The sequence below is a fragment of the Oncorhynchus mykiss genome, chromosome 12 (assembly GCF_057628025.1).
Source record: "Oncorhynchus mykiss isolate SJ-2025 chromosome 12, ASM5762802v1, whole genome shotgun sequence".
Lineage (NCBI taxonomy): Eukaryota > Metazoa > Chordata > Actinopteri > Salmoniformes > Salmonidae > Oncorhynchus > Oncorhynchus mykiss.
The window spans coordinates 51,281,028-51,306,061 of NC_143033.1; the positions used below are offsets into that span (position 1 = coordinate 51,281,028).

A 25,034-nucleotide genomic window follows, 5' to 3' on the forward strand; every position below is an offset into this window, starting at 1 on the left:
ACGTTTTACTTTGGATATAGATACTTTTGCAAGGTCCTTTTTCACAAGGTCCTTTGCTGTTGTTCTGGGATTGATTTGCACTTTTCACACCAAAGTACATTCATCTCCAGGAGACAGAACGCGTCTCCTTCCTGAGCTGTATGACAGCTGCGTGATCCTATGGTGTTTATACTTGCATACTATTGTTTGTACAGATGAATGTGGTACCTTCAGGCATTTGGAAATTGCTCCCAAAGATGAACCAGAATTGTTGAGGTCTACACATTTTTTTCTGATGTCTTGGCTGATTCTTTTGATTTTCCCATGATGTCAAGCAAAGAGGCACTGAGTTTGAAGGTAGGACTTGAAATACATCCACAGGTAGACCTCCAATTGACTCAAATTATGGCAATTAGCCTATCAGCAGCTTCTAAAGACATTACATACTTTTCTGGAATTCTTCAAGCTGTTTAAAGGCACAGTCAACATAGTGTATGTAAACTTCTGACCCACTGGAATTGTGATACAGTGAATTATAAGTGAAATAATCTGTCTGTAAACAATTGTTGGAAAAATTACTTGTGTCACGCACAAAGTAGATGTCCTAACCGACTTGCCAAACCTATAGTTTGTTAACAAGAAATTTGTGGAGTGGTTGAAAAACAAGTTTTAGTGACTCCAACCTAAGTGTATATTAACTTCCGACTTCAACTGTATGTTCCAATACATGCGCAACGTCATTGTTGTCTCTCTCTCTCTCTCTGCTGTGTGTGCATGTTGCTAGCTGTCTCTCAAATGGGGAGGGGCTGAAGCTCATTGGCTAGAACTTGAATCGTTAGGGGGCTGGTCCACGTGGGGGAATATTAAGGTAAAATTGCACAGCACAGCTTCCAGAAAAGTAACTTTCAAACTAGGGATGTCATTGCTAATTGAAGTAAGACAGTAATTCTGCTCATAGATTATGCATGTTTGAACTATACATTGACACATCCAGTCCAAAGTGGGAGGTTTAAAAAATGTTTAGTGGTCACCAAAGTTTCGGAGCATGTCATTAAGTTTAAGCATCAGCCAATAAAATATGTTGACATGGTTGCACGTGATCCAAGACTACATGTTAGCTATTCCAATGACCTAACCTGGCCCACTATGCTATCCTCACCAGGTGGCCGTGATTATGTCCGTTTCAAATTCCATATCAGCCAATTGAAATTGTTGACGTACTTAGACTGATAGAACACTTTTCCATAAGAGCGTCCTTAACATCAGTCAAACAGCACCATCTGCTAATCAAAGTTACTAAAGCACACATGAATGTTAAATTGGATGATTAACTCGCAGTATTGTGAGCCTGGCTCCTGGTGATTTTCGCCGTCTGCGGAAAGTTCAAATCCCAGCTGAGCTAAAAGAAAATATCTTTGAAATGTGGAGTTACATATATCGTTTAGAGAAGTGCAGCCAAAACCTTGTCAATGAAGATTAGGAATACATTTAATGAGGAGATTCTTGTTGGGAGTCCCTCTCGCAGACCGACACATAGACTATTGGCCGTGCTACATAAATAATTGTCGCTACTGTAGGCTACATTTCTACGTGAAGGGTACAATGTTTATATATGCATTATTATAATCATCCACTTTGTCACATGTGTCGACCGGCAGGTAACATTGTTTTCCTTCACAGAAATGCTTGAAGTGAAGGGGCCTCGAACCCACGGTTAATGAGCACATTTGTTTTTGAGTCAACCACTTTAGCAGTGTGTGCCACCAGGAAAGTAACGATGGTAAAAGTACATGACAGCTATTTCACAAGTCCACAAAATTCCTTGACTTTTTGTTATGTCGTTGGATGAACTTCAATGTTGTATAGATCTGCTTTACCTTTTGTCGGTAAAAGCACATGGATGTACAGTTCATGTCAAAGATTTGGACACACCTACTCATTCAAAGGTTTTTCTTTATTTTTGCTGTTTTTTACATTGTAGAATAATATTGAATACATCAAAACTATGAAATAACACATATGGAATCATGTAATAAACAACAAAGTGTTAAATCAAAATATATTTTAGATTTGAGATTCATCAAAGTAGCCAACCATTGCCTTGATGACAGCTTTGCACACTCTTGGCATTCTCTCAACCAGCTTCATGAGGTAGTCACCTGGAATGCATTTGAATTAACAGGTGTGCCTTGTTAAAGGTTCATTTGTGGAATTTCTTTCCTTCTTAATGCTTTTGAGCAAATCAGTTGTGTTGTGACAAGGTAGGGGTGGTATACAGACGATAGCCCTATTTGGTAAAAGATAAAGTCCATATTATGGCAAGAACAGCTCAAATAAGCAAAGAGAAACGACAGTGCATCATTACTTTAAGACATCCGGAACATTTCAAGAACTTTCAAAGGTTCTTCAAGTGCAGTCGCAAAAACCATCAAGCACTATGATGAACCTGGCTCTCATGAGGACCACCACAGGAAAGGAAGACCCAGAGTCAACTCTGCTGCAGAGGATAAGATCATTAGAGTTACCAGCCTCAGAAATTACATCCCAAATAAATCCTTCACAGAGTTCAAGTAACAGACACATTTCAACTGTTCAGAGGAGACTGCGTGAACCCGTCCTTCATGGTCGAATTGCTGCAAAGAAACCACTACTAAAGGACACCAATAATAAGAAGAGACTTGTTGGGGCCAAGAAACATAAGCAATGGACATTTGACCGGTGGAAATCTGTCCTTTGGTCTGATTAATATTTGGTTGCAACCGTAGTGTCTTTGTGAGATGCAGAGTAAGTGAACGGATGATCTCCGCATGTGTGGATCCCAACATGAAGCATGGAGGAGGTGGTGTGGAGGTGCTTTTTCTGGTGACCCTGTCTGTGATTTATTTAGAATTCAAAGCACACTTAACCAGCAAGGCTACCACAGCATTCTGCACTTATACTCCGTCCCATCTGGTTTGCGCTTAGTGGAACTATAATTTGTTTTCAACAGGACAATGACCCAAAACACACCTCCAGGCTGTGTAAGGGCTATTTTACCAAGATGAAGAAGTGATGGAGTGCTGCATCAGATGACCTGGTCTCCACAATCATCTGACCTCAACCCAATTGAGATAGTTTGGGATGATTTGGACCGCAGAGTGAAGGAAAAGCAGCCAACAAGTGCTCAGCATATGTGGGAACTCCTTCAAGACTGTTGGAAAAGCATTCCAGGTGAAGCTGGTTGAGAGAATTTCAAGATTGTGCAAAGCTGTCATCAATGCAAAGGGTGGCTACTTTGAATAATCTAAAATATTTTGATATCTTCACTATTATTCTATCGTACAAATAAAGAAAAACCCTTGAATGAGTAGGTATGTCCAAACTTTTGACTCGTACTGTATGTGATATGGATAAGCAAAAACGTGGGATTTAGTCATATATGCAAAAACAAACCTGATGAATTTTGTCTAGTGTAACGTTGGTAAGTAGCCTAGTTAAGGATGTGATATTGTCACTCTGCACTTGAGACAGACCAAGTGAAGGGGAACAAAATTAAACCTTGAAACAGGAGGTTTAAATATAATATATACCTCTGGTGGCCAAGTTGACCTATTTTAAGAAATTCCATTGGTTGGAAGATAAAACGTTTAAGATATTTGATGGGCTGGTGTGGAATTTGTTACAGGAAATAATTACGGCCACCTGGTTAGGTTAGCATAGGGCTGAATGTGCCAGGGTATCTAATGGGAGCAGCTAATATGTAGCTATTGATAACGTGCTACATTGTCAACGATTTTAATTGGCTGATGCTTAAACTTAAACTAAAACTTTAACTTATTCTAATGTTTGCAAGTATGGCCCCCAATGACTTTTTAAACCTATAGCCATATTGTACTCGAGTCAAGGACTTGTGACTCGATTTGGACTCAACCATTGGTGACTCGTATTCGCCTTCTCGTGACCAATGTTCCCTTTTTTAATCAATGAGGAAATTTCAGATCTGCTGAGCGCAAACTTGAACATAGTGAAAATTCAGTGGAACTTCCAGCGGGCATTTACTGTAAAATAAAATGCATAATTATTCCCATACCATTATTACAGAGAATCAGACAAATTATGCAGTGGTGGAAAAAGTACCCAACTGTCATACTTGAGTAAAGTAAAGATACCTTAATAGAAAATTACTCAATTAAAAGTCAAATCACAATTGAGTAAAAGTTTAAAAAAATGTGTTTAAAATATACTTAAGTATCAAAAGTAAATGTAACTGCTAAAATGTACTTAAGTATCAAAAGTAAAAGTAAAGGCATAAATCAAATCAAATTCCTTATATTAAGCAAACCAGACACCACCATTTTATTTTTTATTTTTTTATTTATGGGTTGCCAGGGGAACGCTCCAACATTCAGTCATCATTTACAAAGGAAGCATGTGTGTTTAGTGAGTCCGCCAGATCAGAGGCAGTAAAGATGACCAGGGATGTTTGGTTGACAAGTGCGTCAATTGGACTATTGTCCTAAGCACTCAAAATGTAACACGTTCCTTTGTCTGTCAAGGAAAATGTATGGAGTAAAAAGTACAATATTTTCGTAAGGAATGTAGTGAAGGAAAAGTAAAAGTTGTCAAAAATATAAATAGTAAAGTAAAGTAGCGGCACATTTTAAAATGCATTCATTAGTCCCTTTGCCCGTTGCCGTGCAAGTGTCAATTCGTCAGACGTCATGAAACGTAATCAGAAGTGTCCACTTAAATTGAGGGCTAAGGATGATCTCAAAACAAGCAAATCCACTCTTGACCGCTCGTATTGTAAAAAAAAATAAATAAAACATTTGCATGTAGGCCTACTGCAGCTCAGATTGGTTATGGCACACCGGTCTGTGTAGAGTACGGGCCTATTGTCAAAGAAATCGTGTCCTACCCTGATGCGTTCTGCCTACAACAAAATATCTTTCAGAGTTAATTTTGTTTCAGTATGTTGCACTGAAAGTGGCTAATATTGCGTTGCTTCGATCACAATTCCCACAGAAAATGGAAAACTCAATCTTGTGCTTCTCTGCTCATGCTTATATTTCATCTGCGGTAGTCCCGGGGAGCTGAGCGCAGTTTAGATGGAACATTGCTCGTGGTGTGTATTTTCATTTGGACTGGATAGGCTACTATGATAAACATAATATTATCAGCACTGGGTGCGCAGAGCAGCGAGGATTCTAGGCAGACAGGCAGGCTCTGCTCAGGTGTTGTGCCGAAAATCTCCCTCCTGCCCCCCTTCTACTTGCCGTAATTTTGTGGCTAGAGTCAAATACTTCTGTTGTATACATCAGGTTAGGCAACCGAAATTAATAACGAATGTATGTGTGTTATATTAAACATAGAGGATGGAGTAAAATGTTGGCAAGCAATAAACATTTCAGAACAGCTATGGCTGAATTATTATCCTTACACTTTCAAAAATATTAGTCAAAGAAGACATGGGAGAGATGACGATTTTTGGCAAAGAGATTTATTTATAGAGTAATACAAATCAGTAGTGGATTTAGGTACAGGTGACATGGGCAGCCGCCCCGGGCGGCATCTTGCCGGGGGTGGCACGGGGCGCCCCCGGGTGCGGGCGGGCGTGGGTGCTGAAGGGGGTGGTTCGCCCAGGGCGCCATACAAGCTAGAAACGCCACATACACTTGAAACAAATACGCAAACCAAAAAACTTTCTGCTACTAAGATCAGTGAAATGTAGGCTAAACTGACAATGGAGTGAAGAGCAGAAATCTCAACTGGCAAGCAAGTCGCAGCAATGAAGAACTCGAAGGGGGGGGGGGGGGGGGATTCTGGCAGGGGGAGATTTTCGGCTCAACACCGGCAAGCTGGCAGTAAGAGTGAAATAACTGCAGTAACAATATGTCTACAGAACCCTGAATCATAGTCTTGCTTTAAAATGTTTTTTTTTCAGCAGTGTGCAAAGAGTGTGGCCCAATGTCAAATATGTAATAGAAAAATAGAATAAAAGACCGGAACCACGTTGAACTTCAAAACTCAGATCCAGTGATTCAGACTCGTGACTCGAACATTGATGACTCGGACTTGACATGAACTTAGCCATAGGGACTCATGACTCAACTCTGACTCGAACATTGATGACTCGGACTTGACATGAACTTAGCAATAGGGACTCATGACTCAACTCTGACTCGAACATTGATGCCTCGGACTTGACATGAACTTAGCCATAGGGACTCATGACTCAACTCTGACTCGAACATTGATGACTCGGACTTGACATGAACTTAGCCATAGGGACTCATGACTCAACTCTGACTCGAGCACGGGGGACTTGTGACTAGACTCGGACTCAAGGTTTAGTGACTCGACTACAACACTGCCCAGAGCTAATATATTAAGTAGATCTCAAACTGGAGGTGTTTCCAGGTTACTACTAGGCAGGCAATGACATGGACGGGGCACGTCCGCGGCAGTCTGGGGGAAAGTTGTCCACTCCATGAGTGGAGTGGCCTGGGCACGTGGCTCCATATTAGCAGTGAGCTTGCATCCTCTCTTACCCTGACCTGTCTTGCCCTCCCATAGGAAAGCGATTAGCACTTTAATTAGGGAAATATCTGGGCATGTAAGAAGCTCTTAAAAACTCAGTGGAACTCTTTTGTCTCCCTCCATCTTCAGGAAGTATGGCACTGTAATTACAATTAATAGGAACACTTAGAGGACAAATCATGCCTGTAAATATCAGGGAAAGCATGCAGCAACGATGCCCAACTCTCCCACTAATGACACAAATGGAATGCAGGGGGAACTTAGAATTCAGGGGAAAGTAATTTGTCAGTTGAGATTTTCCAGAATTTTCTGCTGCCAGAAAGCTTGTTACTTTATTATTTGTCATAGTAAGGACTTCCTTACGGAAAGGGAAATGGCGATACCTAGTCAGTTGTACAACTGAATGCATTCAACTGAAAATTGTCTTCCGCATTTAACCCAACCCATCTGAATTAGAGAAGTGCGGAGGGCTGCCTTAATCGACATCCACGTCTTCAGCACCCGGGGAACAGTGGGTTAACTGCCTTGCTCAGTGGCAGAACAACAGATTTTTTTTATATGGCCAGCTCGGGGATTCGATCCAGCAACCTTTCGGTAACTGGCCCAATGCTCCTACTCTCCAGGCGACCAGATCAGGTCAGATTGGATGGTATATTTTTGCTTATTTCCTGTATCAACTGATGGGTACACAACACAATTAGATAGGTCTATGAATATAGAATATAGTGCTACTTGATTTTTACCATTTCTGAACAGCTTTCTCATTAACACACCAGACACATACAGTACTTGGCTTTGTGTGATAGCCTTGTGTGAATTTAATCTGATACAGTGCCTTCGGAAAGTATTCATACCCATTTTAATTGTTCCACATTTTGTTGTCTTACAGCCTGAATTCACAATTGCTTAAATATATATTTATCTCTCATTCATCTACACACAATACCCCGTAATGGCAAAGTGAAAACATGACTTTAGAAATGTTTGCACATTTATTGTAAATTAAATACAGACATCTAATTTGTATACAGTAGCAGTCAAAAGTTTGGACTCACCTATAGTGGTTCCTCCTTTAAAAGTTGCAAGCTTGTTTCGCGCCCTGGCTCTGTCAGGTTTGCGCCCAGGTTCTGTCGCAGCCGGCCGCGACCGGGAGGTCTGTGGGGCGACGCACAATTGGCCTAGCGTCGTCCGGGTTAGGGAGGGTTTGGCCGGTAGGGATATCCTTGTCTCATCGCGCACTAGTGACTCCTGTGGCGGGCCGGGCGCAGTGTACGCTAACCAGGTCGCCAGGTGCACAGTGTTTCCTCCGACACATTGGTGCGGCTGGCTTCCGGGTTGGATGCACGCTGTGTTAAGAAGCAGTGCGGCTTGGTTGGGTTGTGTTTTGGAGGACGCATGGCTTTTGACCTTCGTCTCTCTCGAGCCCGTACGGGAGTTGTAGCGATGAGACAAAATAGTAACTACTAACAATTGAATACCACGAAATTGGGGAGAAAAGGGGGTAAAATTAAAAAAAAATATATATATATTTTTTTAAGTTCCAAGCCTACGCTGCAGGACTTAGAGGTACCCAGCGTCACGGCTTCATTGCTCCAGACCACCACAAGGGGGAGATAGAGCACTCATTATGCATTTGGGTCCCAAGGTTTTTACATGACCAGTCATATCAAGTGGTTCCAATGACGAATTTGATGCGGGCCACCCGTCCCTGGTGACTTCAGCAAAGATGGCCGACAAAACATCACGGGGAAGCAAATGTATGTAGTTATAACGTCATAACGAGTCAAGCAATAAACGTACAATTGAGAGGAATATGTTAGTTAATGTAGAGACCAACGTGCATATTTTTTTGTCATAAAGTTAATTTACGAAAATTGTTATTTAGCTTGTTTTTTTTTTATCAGCCATATCCAATACCAGGTGTATCAAACTCATTCATTATAGCAAGCAGGGAGCAGGTTTCGAACCAACATTCTAGCCTAAAGTCCAGCACGCTATCGACTGTGCCCAAATGTATTAATTGGGGTTGGGGCCAATTGTGGCTAAAAACACGTATCAATTGGAATCTTTAACGTGGAAAGGGGAAAAACTATTATTATTAGTTTTTCACAGGCATAGCAGGGTGGGCTATTAGCTGAACAATAGACTATTCAACCTTTACAAAATAATTGTCCTCCCCATCTTGAGCTAGGTGTGAACCCCCCCCCAGCAGTGGCGATGCGCACAGGTTTCTCCTTTGCCTCCAACCCCTTTCGATGCGTGGAACGAATGTGGGTGTGGTCTATATAAGGGTGCTAATTAAAAAAACTCACAAAAGCTCTGACGAAGGCCGTGAGGCTGATACGTAAAGCTTATTAAAGATTATACGTGATACGATCAAGAGCAGTGTGCGGGTTCCTGCTTTTTCCTCATCTTATCCGGCTGTTGCCATGCACCTGCAAAAAAGATAGCTCAGATGTGCGATTGCCTTTTGAATATCCACAGTAAAATGAGTCCTATATTGACATAACCTCAAAAGCCACACAGCAAGGAAGAAGCCATTGCTCCAAGCCACCATAAAAAAGCCAGACTACGGTTTGTAACTGCACATTTGGACAACGTTCTTACATTTTGGAGAAATTTCCTCTGGTCTGATGAAACAAAAATAGAACTGTTTTGCCATAATGACCATCATTATGTTTGGAGGAAAAAGGGGGAGGGTTGCGAGCCGAAAAACACCATCCCAACCGTGAAGCACGGTGATGGCAGCATCATGTTGTGGGGGTGCTTGCTGCATGAGGGACTGGTGTGCTTCACAAAATGGCTGGCATCATGAGGCAGGAATATTATGTGGATATATTGAAGCAACATCTCAAGACATCAGTCAGGAAGTTAAAGCTTGGTCGCAAATGGGTCTTCCAAATGGACAATGACCCCAGCATACCATAAAGTTGTGGAAAAATGGCTTAAGGACAACAAAGTAAAGGTATTGGAGTGGCCATCACAAAGCCCTGACCTCAATCCAGTAGGACATTTGTGGGCAGAACTGAAAAAGCGTGTGCGAGCAAGGAGGCCTACAAACCTGACTCTGTTACACCAGCTCTGTCAGGAGGAATGGGCCAAAATTCACCCAACTTATTGTGGGAAGCTTGTGGAAGGCTACCCAAAACGTTTGACCTAAGTTAAACAATTTAAAGGCAATGCTACCAAATACTAATTGAGTGTATGTACTACTATTATTCTGACATTTCACATTCTTAAAATAAAGTGGTGATCCTAACTGACATAAACAGGGAATTTTTACTAGGATTACGTGTCAGGAATTGTGAAAAACTGAGTAAATGTATTTGGCTAAGGTGTATGTCAATTTCCGACTTCAACTGTATATTTATATATAACATTTCTTACCAAGCCGTGATGCCCGCAGATTACAGATTGCCTTTGCCGATCGCTCATCATCTTCATTCATCAGTTCGTCAATGGCTTGAATAGTCTTTGACTCACTCACACTTTGAAAAGGGCGAGGAACGAGATGGCGTCAGTCCATGCCAGGCACACCTGTGAGCTCTGGAACTCCACCTCCAACAGGCAGAGTCAACATATGTGGCGGGTTCGTCAGGTTTTCGGTTCCCCCTGACATTTCCGTTCCTCTTCTGACAACAGAACTTGACCAACTGCTCACCAGGCACAGCAAGGTCCGCCCGGACCATGATGTTCTGCTATTCCAAGGATGTGTAACCGAAGAGAGATACCACGAGTGGGCACAGAATACATAGCCTTCCCGCTGTGACCATCTATTTCAGCACCGTTTCACGCTTCTCTGAGACGAGCGTGGAGAAATGAAAATGTTCAAATATTCCATGATATTCTTAAGATATATGTGTTGACTGAATATAAGCAAGTGATGTCTGCTAAATAATCAAGGTTTCTCCAGAAATAAATAATTCTAAATTATTAACTGGCTTTATTTACAAATTAGTGAGAATGTCTCACCCCATGTTCAAGAATGGCCTTTTTCTCGCTCACTCTAGGTTAAATGGAAACGAAATCTCCAAACTATCATTACTTTTTAAACAAAGCAATTATTATTAATTAATTTAGAATTATATAAAAGCCCCTTAGATATTCTCACAGATCCTAACGAAAAATGCCCCTTAGATATTAATATAGAGTCCTCCAATCCTCTAAATGTGATTATTGGCGGAGAGTGACATCATTGAAAAAAATATTTTTTAGATATACTGTTAAAAATGATATACTGTTAATTATTCTACTATTTGTACATTGTAGAATAATAGTGAAGACTTCACAACTGTAGCAGGTGAAGACCATCATGCAAATGTTTTCTATTAGCAGGACAATAGACTTTTTATAACCCGGCTACTGTTGTGAAAATCCCTCAACTTGCCATGTATTCAGTGTTTAAGTACTCTAAAGTGTTACATTTCTAACTCAAAACAGCAGTACAGTATTTCGTCTTCATGCTTTCATTAATAAAATAAAATAATGAGAAAAAAGGGACATTCAAATACGGATGTAATTATTGACTTAATCTCCATTTGGGTATTGGTTAGACAAGACTTAGAAAATTAGGGTGCAGTAATGTTATGCTTTTCGTGTAACCTTTATCTGAAGTCAGTTATGAACTAATTCTTATTTACAAGGACAGCCTACTCCTTCCTCGTAACTAGACCAGTACTGTACTGTCGACCGCCATTTTCTGTTCCAGCAAGTACCAGTCAAAAGTTTGGACACACCTACTCATTCCAGGATTTTTCTATATTTTTACTATTTTACACATTGTAGAATAATAGTGAAGACATCACAAATTCCTATTTACAAGGACAGCCTACTCCTTCCTCCCCAACAGGGATTTGAAAACCGGTCTCCCACGTGCCCTGCATTCTGTTGTACAGACATGGCCTGCTCTCCCTTATGTAAGGAATTAGGCACTTTCCCATGTTTACTACAGTATGTATTGTAGATTGCACAGTAGTCTAATAAACAAGTAAACACATTTTGTTAATAAAATAATGATAAAAAATACTCTTTCAAAATGCAGATTTTGATTTAGTCATGGATCCATAACGAATTACTATGGGAATAAATATCAGTGATTTACAGAAATATTGGAACAAAGTTGTCCAATGAAAGCAAACAATTTATAATCCTCCAATCCTGTAGCCTACTCCCAACGGTCATGTTGTACATCGCCATATTTTCCATTCCATCCTAACATAACCCCTGAGGGTTTAGTTTTTAGTTTTTCTCTGAATAGAAACACCATAATATTAATACAATTAATTAAGCCAAATTTCTTAAAATCAATCCCATATACTATGTTAATTACAAAACAGGTTTTAAATTCTCTGGTAATGCCAGTACAGAATGACTGGTACATGCTTCGCAAAGATGCGAAAATGCGAAACTAGCAATAACTTGCAGTAACAGAAAAACCGGCTGAGAATGAAATAACGTGCCACAGAATGCTGCAGCAGCACGCAAGGTGTCCCGCAGTATGACACAACTTTTAAAGGAGGAACCACTTTAAGAGTGTGCAAAGCTGTCATCAATGCAACGGGTGGCTTCTTTGAAGAATCTCAAATATAAAATATATTTGGATTTGTTTAACACTTGGTTAGTACAAGTACGTTGGTTAGTACATGATTCCATATGTGTTATTTCATAGTTTTGATGTCTTCACTATTATTCTACAATGTAGAACATAGTAAAATAAAGAAAGCGCTATGTCTGGAGAAGACCAGGCACAGCTCATCGTCCGTCTAACACCATCCCTACCATGAAGCATGGTGGTGGCAGCATCATGTCATGGGTATGTTTTTCACAGGCAGGGACTGGGAGACTAGTAAAGGATGGATGGAGCCAAATACAGGCAAATCCTTGAAGAAAACCTGCTTCAGAGTGCAAATGACCTTAGACTGGGGGGAAATTACGTTCCAACAGGACAATGACCCCAAGCATACAACCAAAGCAACGCTGGAATGGCTTCAGATCAAGAATGTGAAAGTCCCTGAGTGGCCTAACCAAAGCCCAGACTTGAAGATTGCTGTTCACTGCAACTCCCCATCTAACTTAACAGCGCTTGAGAAAATATGCAAGGAAGAATGGGAGAAAATCCCCAAATCCAGGTGTGCAAAGCTGATACAGACATTCCCAAGATGACTCAAAGCTCTAATCGCCGCCAATAGGGTGTGAATACTTATGTAAATTATATATTTTTTGTATTTATTTTTTCAATAAATTTGCAAACTTTTCTAAATACATGTTTTCACTTTGTCATTATGGGGTTTTGAATTCAGGCTGTAACACAACAATAAGTCAAAAGGTATGAATACTTTCTGAAGGAAATGTATACCCTTGGCAATTGAAAGGTTATTTTCAATTTTATCTTCAGAAATTGCAGGTATTCAACTAAGGTTTATATTGTACAGTCTGCTCTTCCTTATCAGAGTCTAATTGTTGCCGGCCATCTGTCTGCTGTCGGGTGTGTGCTGTCTAGCGAGCTGATCTGGCACAGGTAGCTAAATCACACTGTTGGCTTAAATTAAAGAGAGTGGATAAGCATATGGACCTATGAATGAGATTGGCTGCACAGCACCCTTATAGGGGAGGAACAGAGGCATACGAGAGGCATATATTCTACCAGCATCCATGATGATACAGCTTGGGCTGAATTGCCCTGCTGTTACAATTGTGCCTCTCCCCAAAGAAATGTGTGCATGGGTGCTGTGTGATGTTCAATTACATCTAGCTAGGGAGTTTAAATGGAAGTTAAACTGCAGAAAATACACAGATATTGGCAAGCTGATTGAGTCTAGACCTAGAGCATATATTTGTGTCTCTCTAAGAGCGGACAGAGTTTCCTCAGTGGTTCTGAAACCAGTGACAGCCTCTAATCAACTGAATAAACAGGACCCTCTTGAAATTATGGAAAACCCTTGATCAGTGCAAACGCTTTACTCTGCGATGATGAGGATTCACGTCTGCAATTAAGACAGGCAGATGGCATGAGAGGAGGGTTTGACTTGGCCCAAGTCTCTAATCACACGGAAGCACATTCTGTTGAAAGGCAGCGGTGTCTCTTCACAGAGTCTCCAAGGACCAAGGGCTCTCTGCTTCCGCTGCCAAGAAGGCTATCAGACACATATGCTTTATCTGTCGAGCTCATTACTAGCCCGATTTAGAGTGAGGGACACATCACGTCAAATATGGTGGACAACAGCTGGCATGCAAAGATGTAAGAGGAGACATTGTTTTGGTTTTATGGGCTGCGTGTGGACATACAGTGAGTCCATGCTGTTTGCCTCCTTACTATACATAAGTTGCATATTGTATGACATGGTTTCCAAAAACAGAGGTCAAATGTATTGTGCACTGGCAACAGAGACCTGCTATTTCTACACCGATGCTAAAAACAGCATGACCATGTCAAACGCAGCAAGACGTCATTTATAAAACGCCGAAATAGTACTTGGCATTACAGTCCTATTACGCACTGATTACAGCATGCACAGGTTGTTGTGGCTTTTTGCAATGTCATCTACATAAAGCTACTGAATTGACGACGGTACAGTAGAAGATCCCAGTGTCATGCTTTACTTTCAGCTCTCTATTGTTTTAAACCCGCTCAGCCTGCAATGATTCATTTCGACTTCCTTACTGTGACCCTTCAGAGTGATTTCCATCTATTTAAATTCCCCGGCTCTTATTGTGTTTGGCACTTTAATTATGCAGATATCTTTGCCTGGCAGTGGGGGATGTACATAATCCCAACAGCTGCTCTGAGAAGCCCAAAGTGGTCTTTGTTACTTGCACTGCGGATAAATATGAACTTCACAGGCATGTTGCTTCTTGAGCTCTACATCATCCTGACAGATATCCAGGCAAACTGGGATGACACCTGTCATCTCGCAGGAGGATGAATGGATTTACCTCAGAAACAGTGTGAAATCTTTCTCAATTCGACTGGTCTTTTCTCAGAGGGGAAAACACACATTACATGTGGCACAATATTTTGCTGAGAAGCACACCAGGGTCTTGTCTGAGGCCCATAGTAACACTTTGTGTTGTGCTCTCTCTCTTTGCAGAAGAGTGGAGAAGCTGACGGAGTTGCCGATCCATGTAAGTATCCTGTAATCAACCAAACTGCACCACTTAAATACAGTATGTTTATCGATGGCATAAACCTTTTATGTTGGCGCAGGTTATGTGAAAAGCATTGATAGTACATTCTATAGAAGCCCTCTTTGGTGAAAGCACTCAAGGTTTTACATAGTATCAAACCTACTTCTACACCACTGACACATCTCTTGTGTTAAAGATGATAATTTAAAATCACATTTGGGCGATTCCACACCAGCGTGGGCCGGAAATATTTTTGGTATCGCAGATTGTTCTGGCAATTTACATAACTTCATTGGGAGGAAGAATGTTTAACATGCTTTTTACATTTGCATCACCATTTCTGGGTGGGGGGAATCCTAATGAAAGTGGCCATTCAGGTGTTTTTTGGCCCTATACAGTACATGCCTCCTGCAAGACCCAATGATCTGTGAACCGTACATGGTACAGACAACATCTGTCATTGTAGTCCTTATGGTGTGCTCTAAAATATATAGTGTGTCTATACTCTGAAGAAAGAAAATTCACATGAATGTATTCCAACATTAAAAATATAAATTATTCCTTTCTCAAAAGTACCTTTTGTGATTAGATTTTTTTGTTGTTGATATACTCTTCAAACACATGACATTTTCAGAGTAGGCTCTCTGCTAAAAGAAATTATACATTTACACATACAAATAGACATTATAGGTCATTAACCAATCACAGCCCTCCTGTAGGATTGCACATTCAGTAAATCACCAGCAGAGGGAGTTCCCTTTGAAATTATTTTCCCATTCACAATGTATCATAACTTTAAAAGTAGCAGAGAGCCCACTCTGGAAATGTGATGTATATTGTTTAAAACAATATGTCAAAAAAGGGTACTTTTATATATTAATATTGATCATTTTAATGTTGAATAAATTCATGTGTAAAATTGTATTTCAGAACCTGGCGATACTCCGTATTTTAGAGCACACTATTAGGAGTATAACGACACAAAGTTGTTACCTGTATATTGTCTGGATCACTGGGTCTTACAGGGGGGATGCATAGGTCAACAACAACAAAAAGGCCTAAATGGGCCGCTTTCATCATGATTTATACGGTATCCTGCTATAATCACATCGTTGCTGAGATGTGGTCGGTACTGCAGGGCTCTACGCCGGCGGTGGTATTCTATTACTGACTGGTAGATTCCAAGCTGTGGAATAAGGAAGATGCAGTGCTAGGTCTCCGTATTGTCATGCTCTCAATACACTAAACAAAAATATAAATGCAACATGTCAAGTGTTGGTCCCATGTTTCATGAGCTGAAATAAAGGATCACAGACATTTTCCGTACGCCCGAAAAGCTTATTTGTCTCAAATGTTGTGCACACATTTGTTTACGTCTCTGTTAGTGAGCGTTTCTCCTATGCCAAGATAATCCATTCACCTGAAAGGTGTGGCATATCAAGAAGCTGATTAAACAGCGTCATCATTACATAGGTGCACCTTGTGCCGTGGACAATAAAGGGCCACTCTAAAATGTGCAGTTTTGTCACACAACACAATGCCACAGATGTCTCAAGTTTTGAGGGAGCGCGCAATTGGCATGCTGACTGCAGGAATGTCCACCAGAGCTGTCGCCAGAGAATTTAATGTTAATTTCTCTACCATAAGCCACCTCCAATGTCATTTTAGAGAATTTGGCAGTACGTCCAACAGGCCTCACAACCGCAGACCACGTGTGTGGCGTTGTGTGGGCGAGCAGTTTGCTGATGTCAGCGTTGTGAACAGAGTGCCCCGTGGTGGTGGGGTTATGGTATGGGCAGCATAAGCTACGGACAACGAACACAATTGCATTTTAACTATGGCAATTTGAATGCACAGAGATACCGTGACAAGATTCTGAGGCCCATTGTAGTGCTATTCATCCGCTCCCATCAACTCATGTTTCAGCATGATAATGCACGCCCAGTGGTGGAAAAAAATACCCAATTGTCATACTTGAGTAAAAGCAAGGATACTTACATAGAAAATGACTCGAGGAAAAGGGACCCAGTAAAATACTACTTGAGTAAAAGTCTAAAAGTATTTGGTTTTAAATGTATCAGAAGTAAATGCATTGCTAAAATATACAAAGTAAAAGTATAAATAATTTAAAATTCCTTATATTAAGCAAACCAGGTGGCCAGATTTTCTTTTTTTAGTGTACGGATAGCCAGGGGCATGCTCCAACACTCAGACATGATTTACAAACGAAGCATTTGTGTTTTGTGAGTCCGCCAGATAAGAGGCAGCAGGGATGTTCTCTTGATTAGTGTTCGAATTGAACCACTTTCCTGTCCTGCTAAGCATTCAAAATATAACACCATACCCAAACCGGCCGGGCGTGTGCATCATCATGTGCAAATTGATTTTGTCCCCCCACACCAAACGCGATCATGACACGCAGGTTGAAATATCAAAACAAACTCTGAACCAATTATATTAATTTGGAGACAGGTCGAAAAGCTTTAAACATTTATGGCAATTTAGCTAGCTAGCTTGCAGTTGCTGGCTAATTTGTCCTATTTAGCTAGCTTGCTGTTGCTAGCTAATATGTCCTGCGATACAAACGTTGAGTTGTTTTTTTAAAACTTGAAATGCACAAGGTCCTCTACTCCCGACAGTTAATCCACACATACAACGGTCAACCGAATCGTTTCTAGTCATCTCTCCTCCTTCCAGGCTTTTTCTTCTTTGGACTTTATATGGCGATTGGCATCTAACTTTCATAGTTACCACAACGACCAACCGAACTCAGTTCATCTTTCAATCATTGATTGGGTGGGCTATTTACAGATGGACTATTCCAAGATCGCATAGCAGTTCAGACGTCTTTTGTCCTCGTCTTGTCGTGTCCTGTATATATATATATTTACAACTTTTTTCACATACATTTTATTTTTATTTTCCATCAACTCATCTTCTAAACACTCTCCTGCAACCAGCCTCACCAATTTATATTTATAAAAAAGTATTATTTACCTCAGATCTGCAATCCTTCAGGAAGCTAGCCGGAGACTCCAGGAGGCTGGCCGGAGACTAGCCAGAAGCTAGCCAGGAGCTAGCCCAGAGGCTAATCAGAAGCTAACCACGGTTTGTGGTCATCGGCTGTCCTTTGGTTCGAAAATCTATCGAAAATCTATCGCCAGTTTTGTACGGCGCAGCGCGGCTCGGAACGGAACATACCGGACCAGTTTTTCTCTCCATGTCCCTGGATTTCAACTGCTCTCTGGACATTCATACCCGGATCTCACAGCTAGCTAGCTGCTATCCGTGTGACAGTCGGCTTTCGTCGATTCCGGAGCAAACATCGGTTGTTCCGGTGCTAGCCAGCTCCGTCAATCACGCCTGAGTTCCATCATTCACTCCTGGGCTGCAGTCACCTATCCGGACCCGTTTCGCTGCCTACGCGGAGCCCCACCGGGCCTTCACAGCCGGACTGCCGACGTTATCTACCTGAGGGAGATCCGGCTGGCTCCTCTGTCGCGACGTTACCGGAACGCCCATCTGCGGCCCGCTAACCGTTAGCTGTCTTTCCGGCTGCTATTCTGAATGGACAATCGGACAATTTATTTATTTGAATTATTATGTTTTCTTCTCGGGCCTCTATAACTATATCTATTGTTCTTATTTTTGTTGTTGTGTGATTTGGATTAATCCCCTCTACCACACGGAGCCCCACTAATCTACTGGCCGAACGCAAGAGGTGGCTAACAACAGACTCCATCCTATGCTAGCTTGCTACCGGTTGGCTTGGCTAGCTGTCTAAATCGCCGTGACCCTAAACCAACCTCTCCACTCACTGGACCCTTTTGATCACTCGACTAAGCATGCCTCTCCTTAATGTCAATATGTCTTGTCCATTGCTGTTCTGGTTAGTGTTTATTGGCTTATTTCACTGTAGAGCCTCTAGTCCTGCTCACTATACCTTATCCAACCTATTAGTTCCACCACCCACACATGCAATGACATCTCCTGGTTTCAATGATGTTTCTAGAGACAATATCTCTCTCTTCATCACTCAATACCTAGGTTTACCTCCACTGTATTCACATCCTACCTTACCTTTGTCTGTACATTATACCTTGATGCTATTTTATCGCCCCCAGAAACCTCCTTTTACTCTCTGTTCCAGACGTTCTAGACGACCAATTCTTATTGCTTTTAGTCGCACCCTTATTCTACTCCTCCTATGTTCCTCTGGCGATGTAGAGGTGAATCCAGGCCCTGCAGTGCCTAGCTCCACTCCTATTCCCCAGGCGCTCTCTTTTGACGACTTCTGTAACCGTAATAGCCTTGGTTTCATGCATGTTAACATTAGAAGCCTCCTCCCTAAGTTTGTTCTATTCACTGCTTTCGCACACTCTGCCAACCCGGATGTTCTAGCTGTGTCTGAATCCTGGCTTAGGAAGACCACCAAAAATTCAGACATTTTAATTCCAAACTACAACATTTTCAGACAAGATAGAACTGCCAAAGGGGGCGGTGTTGCAATTTACTGCAAAGATAGCCTGCAGAGTTCTGTCCTACTATCCAGGTCTGTACCCAAACAATTTGAACTTCTACTTTTAAAAATCCACCTTTCTAAAAACAAGTCTCTCACCGTTGCCGCCTGCTATAAACCACCCTCTGCCCCCAGCTGTGCTCTGGACACCATATGTGAACTGATTGCCCCCCATCTATCTTCAGAGCTCGTGCTGCTAGGCGACCTAAACTGGAACATGCTTAACACCCCAGCCATCCTACAATCTAAACTTGATGCCCTCAATCTCACACAAATTATCAATGAACCTACCAGGTACCTCCCCAAAGCCTTAAACACGGGCACCCTCATAGATATCATCCTAACCAACTTCCCCTCTAAATACACCTCTGCTGTCTTCAACCAAGATCTCAGCGATCACTGCCTCATTGCCTGCATCCGTAATGGGTCAGCGGTCAAACGACCTCCTCTCATCACTGTAAAACGCTCCCTGAAACACTTCAGCGAGCAGGCCTTTCTAATCGACCTGGCCGGGGTATCCTGGAAGGATATTGACCTCATCCCGTCAGTAGAGGATGCCTGGATATTTTTTAAAAATGCCTTCCTAACCATCTTAAATAAACATGCCCCATTCAAGAAATTTAGAACCAGGAACAGATATAGCCCTTGGTTCTCCCCAGACCTGACTGCCCTTAATCAACACAAAAACGTCCTATGGCGTTCTGCATTAGCATCGAACAGCCCCCGTGATATGCAGCTGTTCAGGGAAGCTAGAAACCATTATACACAGGCAGTTAGAAAAGCCAAGGCTAGCTTTTTCAAGCAGAAATTTGCTTCTTGCAACACTAACTCAAAAAAGTTCTGGGACACTGTAAAGTCCATGGAGAATAAGAACACCTCCTCCCAGCTGCCCACTGCACTGAAGATAGGAAACACTGTCACCACTGATAAATCCACCATAATTGAAAATTTCAATAAGCATTTTTCTACTGCTGGCCATGCTTTCCACCTGGCTACTCCTACCCCTGTCAACAGCACTGCACCCCCAACAGCAACTCGCCCAAGCCTTCCCCATTTCTCCTTCTCCCAAATCCATTCAGCTGATGTTCTGAAAGAGCTACAAAATCTGGACCCCTACAAATCAGCCGGGCTAGACAATCTGGACCCTTTCTTTCTAAAATTATCTGCCGAAATTGTTGCCACCCCTATTACTAGCCTGTTCAACCTCTCTTTCGTGTCGTCTGAGATTCCCAAAGATTGGAAAGCAGCTGCGGTCATCCCCCTCTTCAAAGGGGGGGACACTCTTGACCCAAACTGCTACAGACCTATATCTATCCTACCATGCCTTTCTAAGGTCTTCGAAAGCCAAGTCAACAAACAGATTACCGACCATTTTGAATCTCACCATACCTTCTCTGCTATGCAATCTGGTTTCAGAGCTGGTCATGGGTGCACCTCAGCCACGCTCAAGGTCCTAAACGATATCTTAACCGCCATCGATAAGAAACATTACTGTGCAGCCGTATTCATTGATCTGGCCAAGGCTTTCGACTCTGTCAATCACCACATCCTCATCGGCAGACTCAACAGCCTTGGTTTCTCAAATGATTGCCTCGCCTGGTTCACCAACTACTTCTCTGATAGAGTTCAGTGTGTCAAATCTGAGGGTCTGTTGTCCGGACCTCTGGCAGTCTCTATGGGGGTGCCACAGGGTTCAATTCTTGGACCGACTCTCTTCTCTGTATACATCAATGAGGTCGCTCTTGCTGCTGGTGAGTCTCTGATCCACCTCTACGCAGACGACACCATTCTGTATACTTCCGGCCCTTCTTTGGACACTGTGTTAACAACCCTCCAGGCAAGCTTCAATGCCATACAACTCTCCTTCCGTGGCCTCCAACTGCTCTTAAATACAAGTAAAACTAAATGCATGCTCTTCAACCGATCACTACCTGCACCTACCCGCCTGTCCAACATCACTACTCTGGACGGCTCTGACTTAGAATACGTGGACAACTACAAATACTTAGGTGTCTGGTTAGACTGTAAACTCTCCTTCCAGACCCATATCAAACATCTCCAATCCAAAGTTAAATCTAGAATTGGCTTCCTATTTCGCAACAAAGCATCCTTCACTCATGCTGCCAAACATACCCTTGTAAAACTGACCATCCTACCAATCCTCGACTTTGGCGATGTAATTTACAAAATAGCCTCCAATACCCTACTCAACAAACTGGATGCAGTCTATCACAGTGCAATCCGTTTTGTCACCAAAGCCCCATACACTACCCACCATTGCGACCTGTACGCTCTCGTTGGCTGGCCCTCGCTTCATACTCGTCGCCAAACCCACTGGCTCCATGTCATCTACAAGACCCTGCTAGGTAAAGTCCCCCCTTATCTCAGCTCGCTGGTCACCATAGCATCTCCCACCTGTAGCACACGCTCCAGCAGGTATATCTCTCTAGTCACCCCCAAAACCAATTCTTTCTTTGGCCGCCTCTCTTTCCAGTTCTCTGCTGCCAATGACTGGAACGAACTACAAAAATCTCTGAAACTGGAAACACTTATCTCCCTCACTAGCTTTAAGCACCAACTGTCTGAGCAGCTCACAGATTACTGCACCTGTACATAGCCCACATATAATTTAGCCCTATCAACTACCTCTTTCCCAACTGTATTTAATTTATTTATTTATTTTGCTCCTTTGCACCCCATTATTTTTATTTCTACTTTGCACATTCTTCCATTGCAAAACTACCATTCCAGTGTTTTACTTGCTATATTGTATTTACCTTGCCACCAAGGCCTTTTTTTGCCTTTACCTCCCTTCTCACCTCATTTGCTCACATTGTATATAGACTTGTTTATACTTTATTATTGACTGTATGTTTGTTTTACTCCATGTGTAACTCTGTGTTGTTGTATCTGTCGAACTGCTTTGCTTTATCTTGGCCAGGTCGCAATTGTAAATGAGAACTTGTTCTCAACTTGCCTACCTGGTTAAATAAAGGTAAAATAAATAAAAAATAAATAAAAATCACCCACGTGGGTATAACCAATGAGGAGATGGCATATGTGTATCTGCTTCTATAAACCAATGAGGAGATGGGAGAGGCAGGACTTGCACCGCGTTCAGCATCATAAATAGAACTGACTTCTATTTTATAGCTTGGCAATGCAGACGCTCGTTGGCGCGCACGAGCAGTGTGAATGCAATAATTGAATAACATGTACTGTATGTTTAAATTTATTTTGCGACGGGAGCAGTGTGGTCAGCATGCAAGGAGTACTTTTGGGTGTCAGGGAAAATGTATGGAGTAAAAAGTTGTCAAAAATATAAATAGTAAAGTACAGATACCCGAAAAAAACAACTTAAGTAGTACTTTAAAGTATTTTTACTTAAGTACTTTACACCACTGTCCACGCCCCTACTTTTTTTTAAAGGTATCTGTGACCAACATATGCATATCTGTATTCCCTGTCATGTGAAATCCATCAATTAGGGTAAAATTAATTTATTTTAATTGGCTGGTTTCCTTGTATAAACTGTAAAACGTTTGAAATTGTTACATGTTGTTTTTATTTTTGTTCAGTATAGTTTCAAGATCATAGCCAATCTTAGTGTGCATTGGAATGTTATATTCAAAGTGTGTTTTCCTGTACAGTCGATGTATAGTTTTTTTGCCCTCACAGCAACCCTTTTGTGTATTATAGCACATAGGCTGTGTTTCTGACCTTAGAGAGAGTAGAACAAATGGCAAATGGCTTAAGTTAAGGAAACAACACCTCCCGGGTGACAACATTCTTCATTGCCATTTAAGGACATACCAACAGTGTTAGAATGTGTTGGAATTATTCACATGGTGTGGTGATCCATCCGTCTCCTGGGACTAATTATTCACTATCTATTTGTATGCTAAACTTCCCCGCCTTCAAAAAAGCATGTCTTGTCCTTTATTCCTTGTAAGGGAATAACTGCAGATCTCTCTCTCTCTCACCCTTTGGCTAACTGCTGCCTTGGTCTCTCCTCTCATTCTCTCTCTCTCTCTCTCTCTGCATGGCGAGGTTTTTATTGTCGTGTCTGTGCTACTCACTTGGAGATGACGGCATTAATCAAATTGCCCCGGGTTTTGCTTGAGAGACGACAACATTACCTGGGAAAATTGTGGTGGTGCAAACATGGCGTGGTGGTCTTCTGTCGGCTCAGACAGGAGTCATAAATAAATGACATTTCACTGGCTAGCAGCACACAACAAGCAACGGAAAAGGTCAGGCTGTGCAGAGAACAGAAGCAGAATGAAATGTAACGTGATCCCCAGACGTTTTATCTCTATTGTTTAGGTCATATGCTACATTTATATTGTCCATTTAGCTTATGAATAGGTGGTGATTCATTTGGCCTTGAGTGCTTAATTTATGAACCTTTTACTGAGGATTAATCAGGGTTCGTTACCATCACAAATTAAACAATGGGAAGAGGCAAACCAAGTTAAGCAGCCCTGTGGTTCATTTAGACGGTAATTGGGTGGGAATTAGATAGGGCAAGGGAGACAGAGGGACTCTCTAACAAGCTGGAAATGACTGGAAAGGTAGGGGCAGGAGGAGAGGAGAGTAGAGGGGAGGAGGCTATCCTCACAGGTACCAAGGTGTGAGTGTTTTGTCATTAAACCACCGAGCCAGATAACCCATCTCTGTTTCAGTTCCACAGATATTCTCCTTCGAGGTCTTAACACATTAAACTAATTCAAATTCAAAAGGAATGTGAAGTGTTATTGCTCCAAAACAGTCCTGCTGTTACAGCCCTCTTTTTACTCATGTATAGGAGTTCTCAGTGAACATTGGAAATCGGCTACATTGCCTGCAAATAACACACGTTCTCTGTGTGGCCTTCAATTAAACTCTACAAGATTTGGGAGCGATCCAGATAGACAGACTTTCAGGTTCTACTTCAGAGAGTCATCTCTAATGATTAAAACTGCTGCTATGGATCATTTCACTACTGACGGTTATGTCACTATCAGATAGTCACGTCATAAATCTCAAGAAATATGATTTCATTATGTTGAAGAACAATAAAGATTACTTAGCATAGAGTTCATAAAATACCGCACAGAAATCACACCATCAGAAACGTAATCAAAATAGTTAAATAGAATAGCCTTTTGTGAAATGCCTCCACCTTATAGATTTGGTAAATACACTTAGAAGCCAACTGAATGGCTTCTGAGTTGTGATTTTCCCCTTAAAGTTCTGATTTCCAAGTCCATTCTGATCAAGCCCAGGAATTACAAGCTTTCCCCCAGCATCCCTATACTCAAATTGAGTAGGTACAGTAACACTACTTTGATTCGACTTAAAGTATGAAAGTTAAAGACAAAGGGAGTTGTACCAAAAGCGTAAGCTCTGTACTTAGCAATGCCCTGAGATCCAGTTGAAGGGCTTATGGAGGGCACATCATACTCTCTGGGGATTTGGAGAGCCTTACATTGGCAGTGAAACTCTGAATAGCACTTTCCTCTGACTGGGGAGAACTGGAAGGAACGCTGCAGTGCCTGTTTGGGCTGGAGATATTAACACAGAACACGCTAAGATCGCAGAAAGGAACAGTGGGAAAAATGACATAAAGATGGCTGTTATTTTAAGGGGGCTAAAAACAACCTTGCAACTTGGCTTTGATCTCTAAGCAGCTTGTGAATTACAATTCTGTTCTGCTTTACAAGGCTAAAGAGACCTAACGCTGCCATTATTTGCATACTTAACATAAGGATAAGACGACAATATCTCATTCAACAGGTTAGGTTTGCAAGTAATAGTCATCATCCCGTGACATATTTTGAAATCATAACACCATCATTATGCATGTCAGTGGCGGTTGGTGCCATTTAAGATGATGGAGGATTCTTTTTTT

General features: G+C 41.7%; 1 protein-coding gene across 1 annotated transcript in view; it reads left to right on the plus strand.

The window, feature by feature from the left end:
- Positions 1-25,034, plus strand: part of LOC110537733 (follistatin-related protein 4) — a 225,017-nt gene that overhangs the window by 20,214 nt on the left and 179,769 nt on the right. Inside the window, exon 3 of the mRNA XM_021624080.3 lies at positions 14,586-14,619. Within this exon, the coding sequence (XP_021479755.1) occupies positions 14,586-14,619 (34 nt within the window). The remainder of the gene's footprint in view (positions 1-14,585; positions 14,620-25,034) is intronic.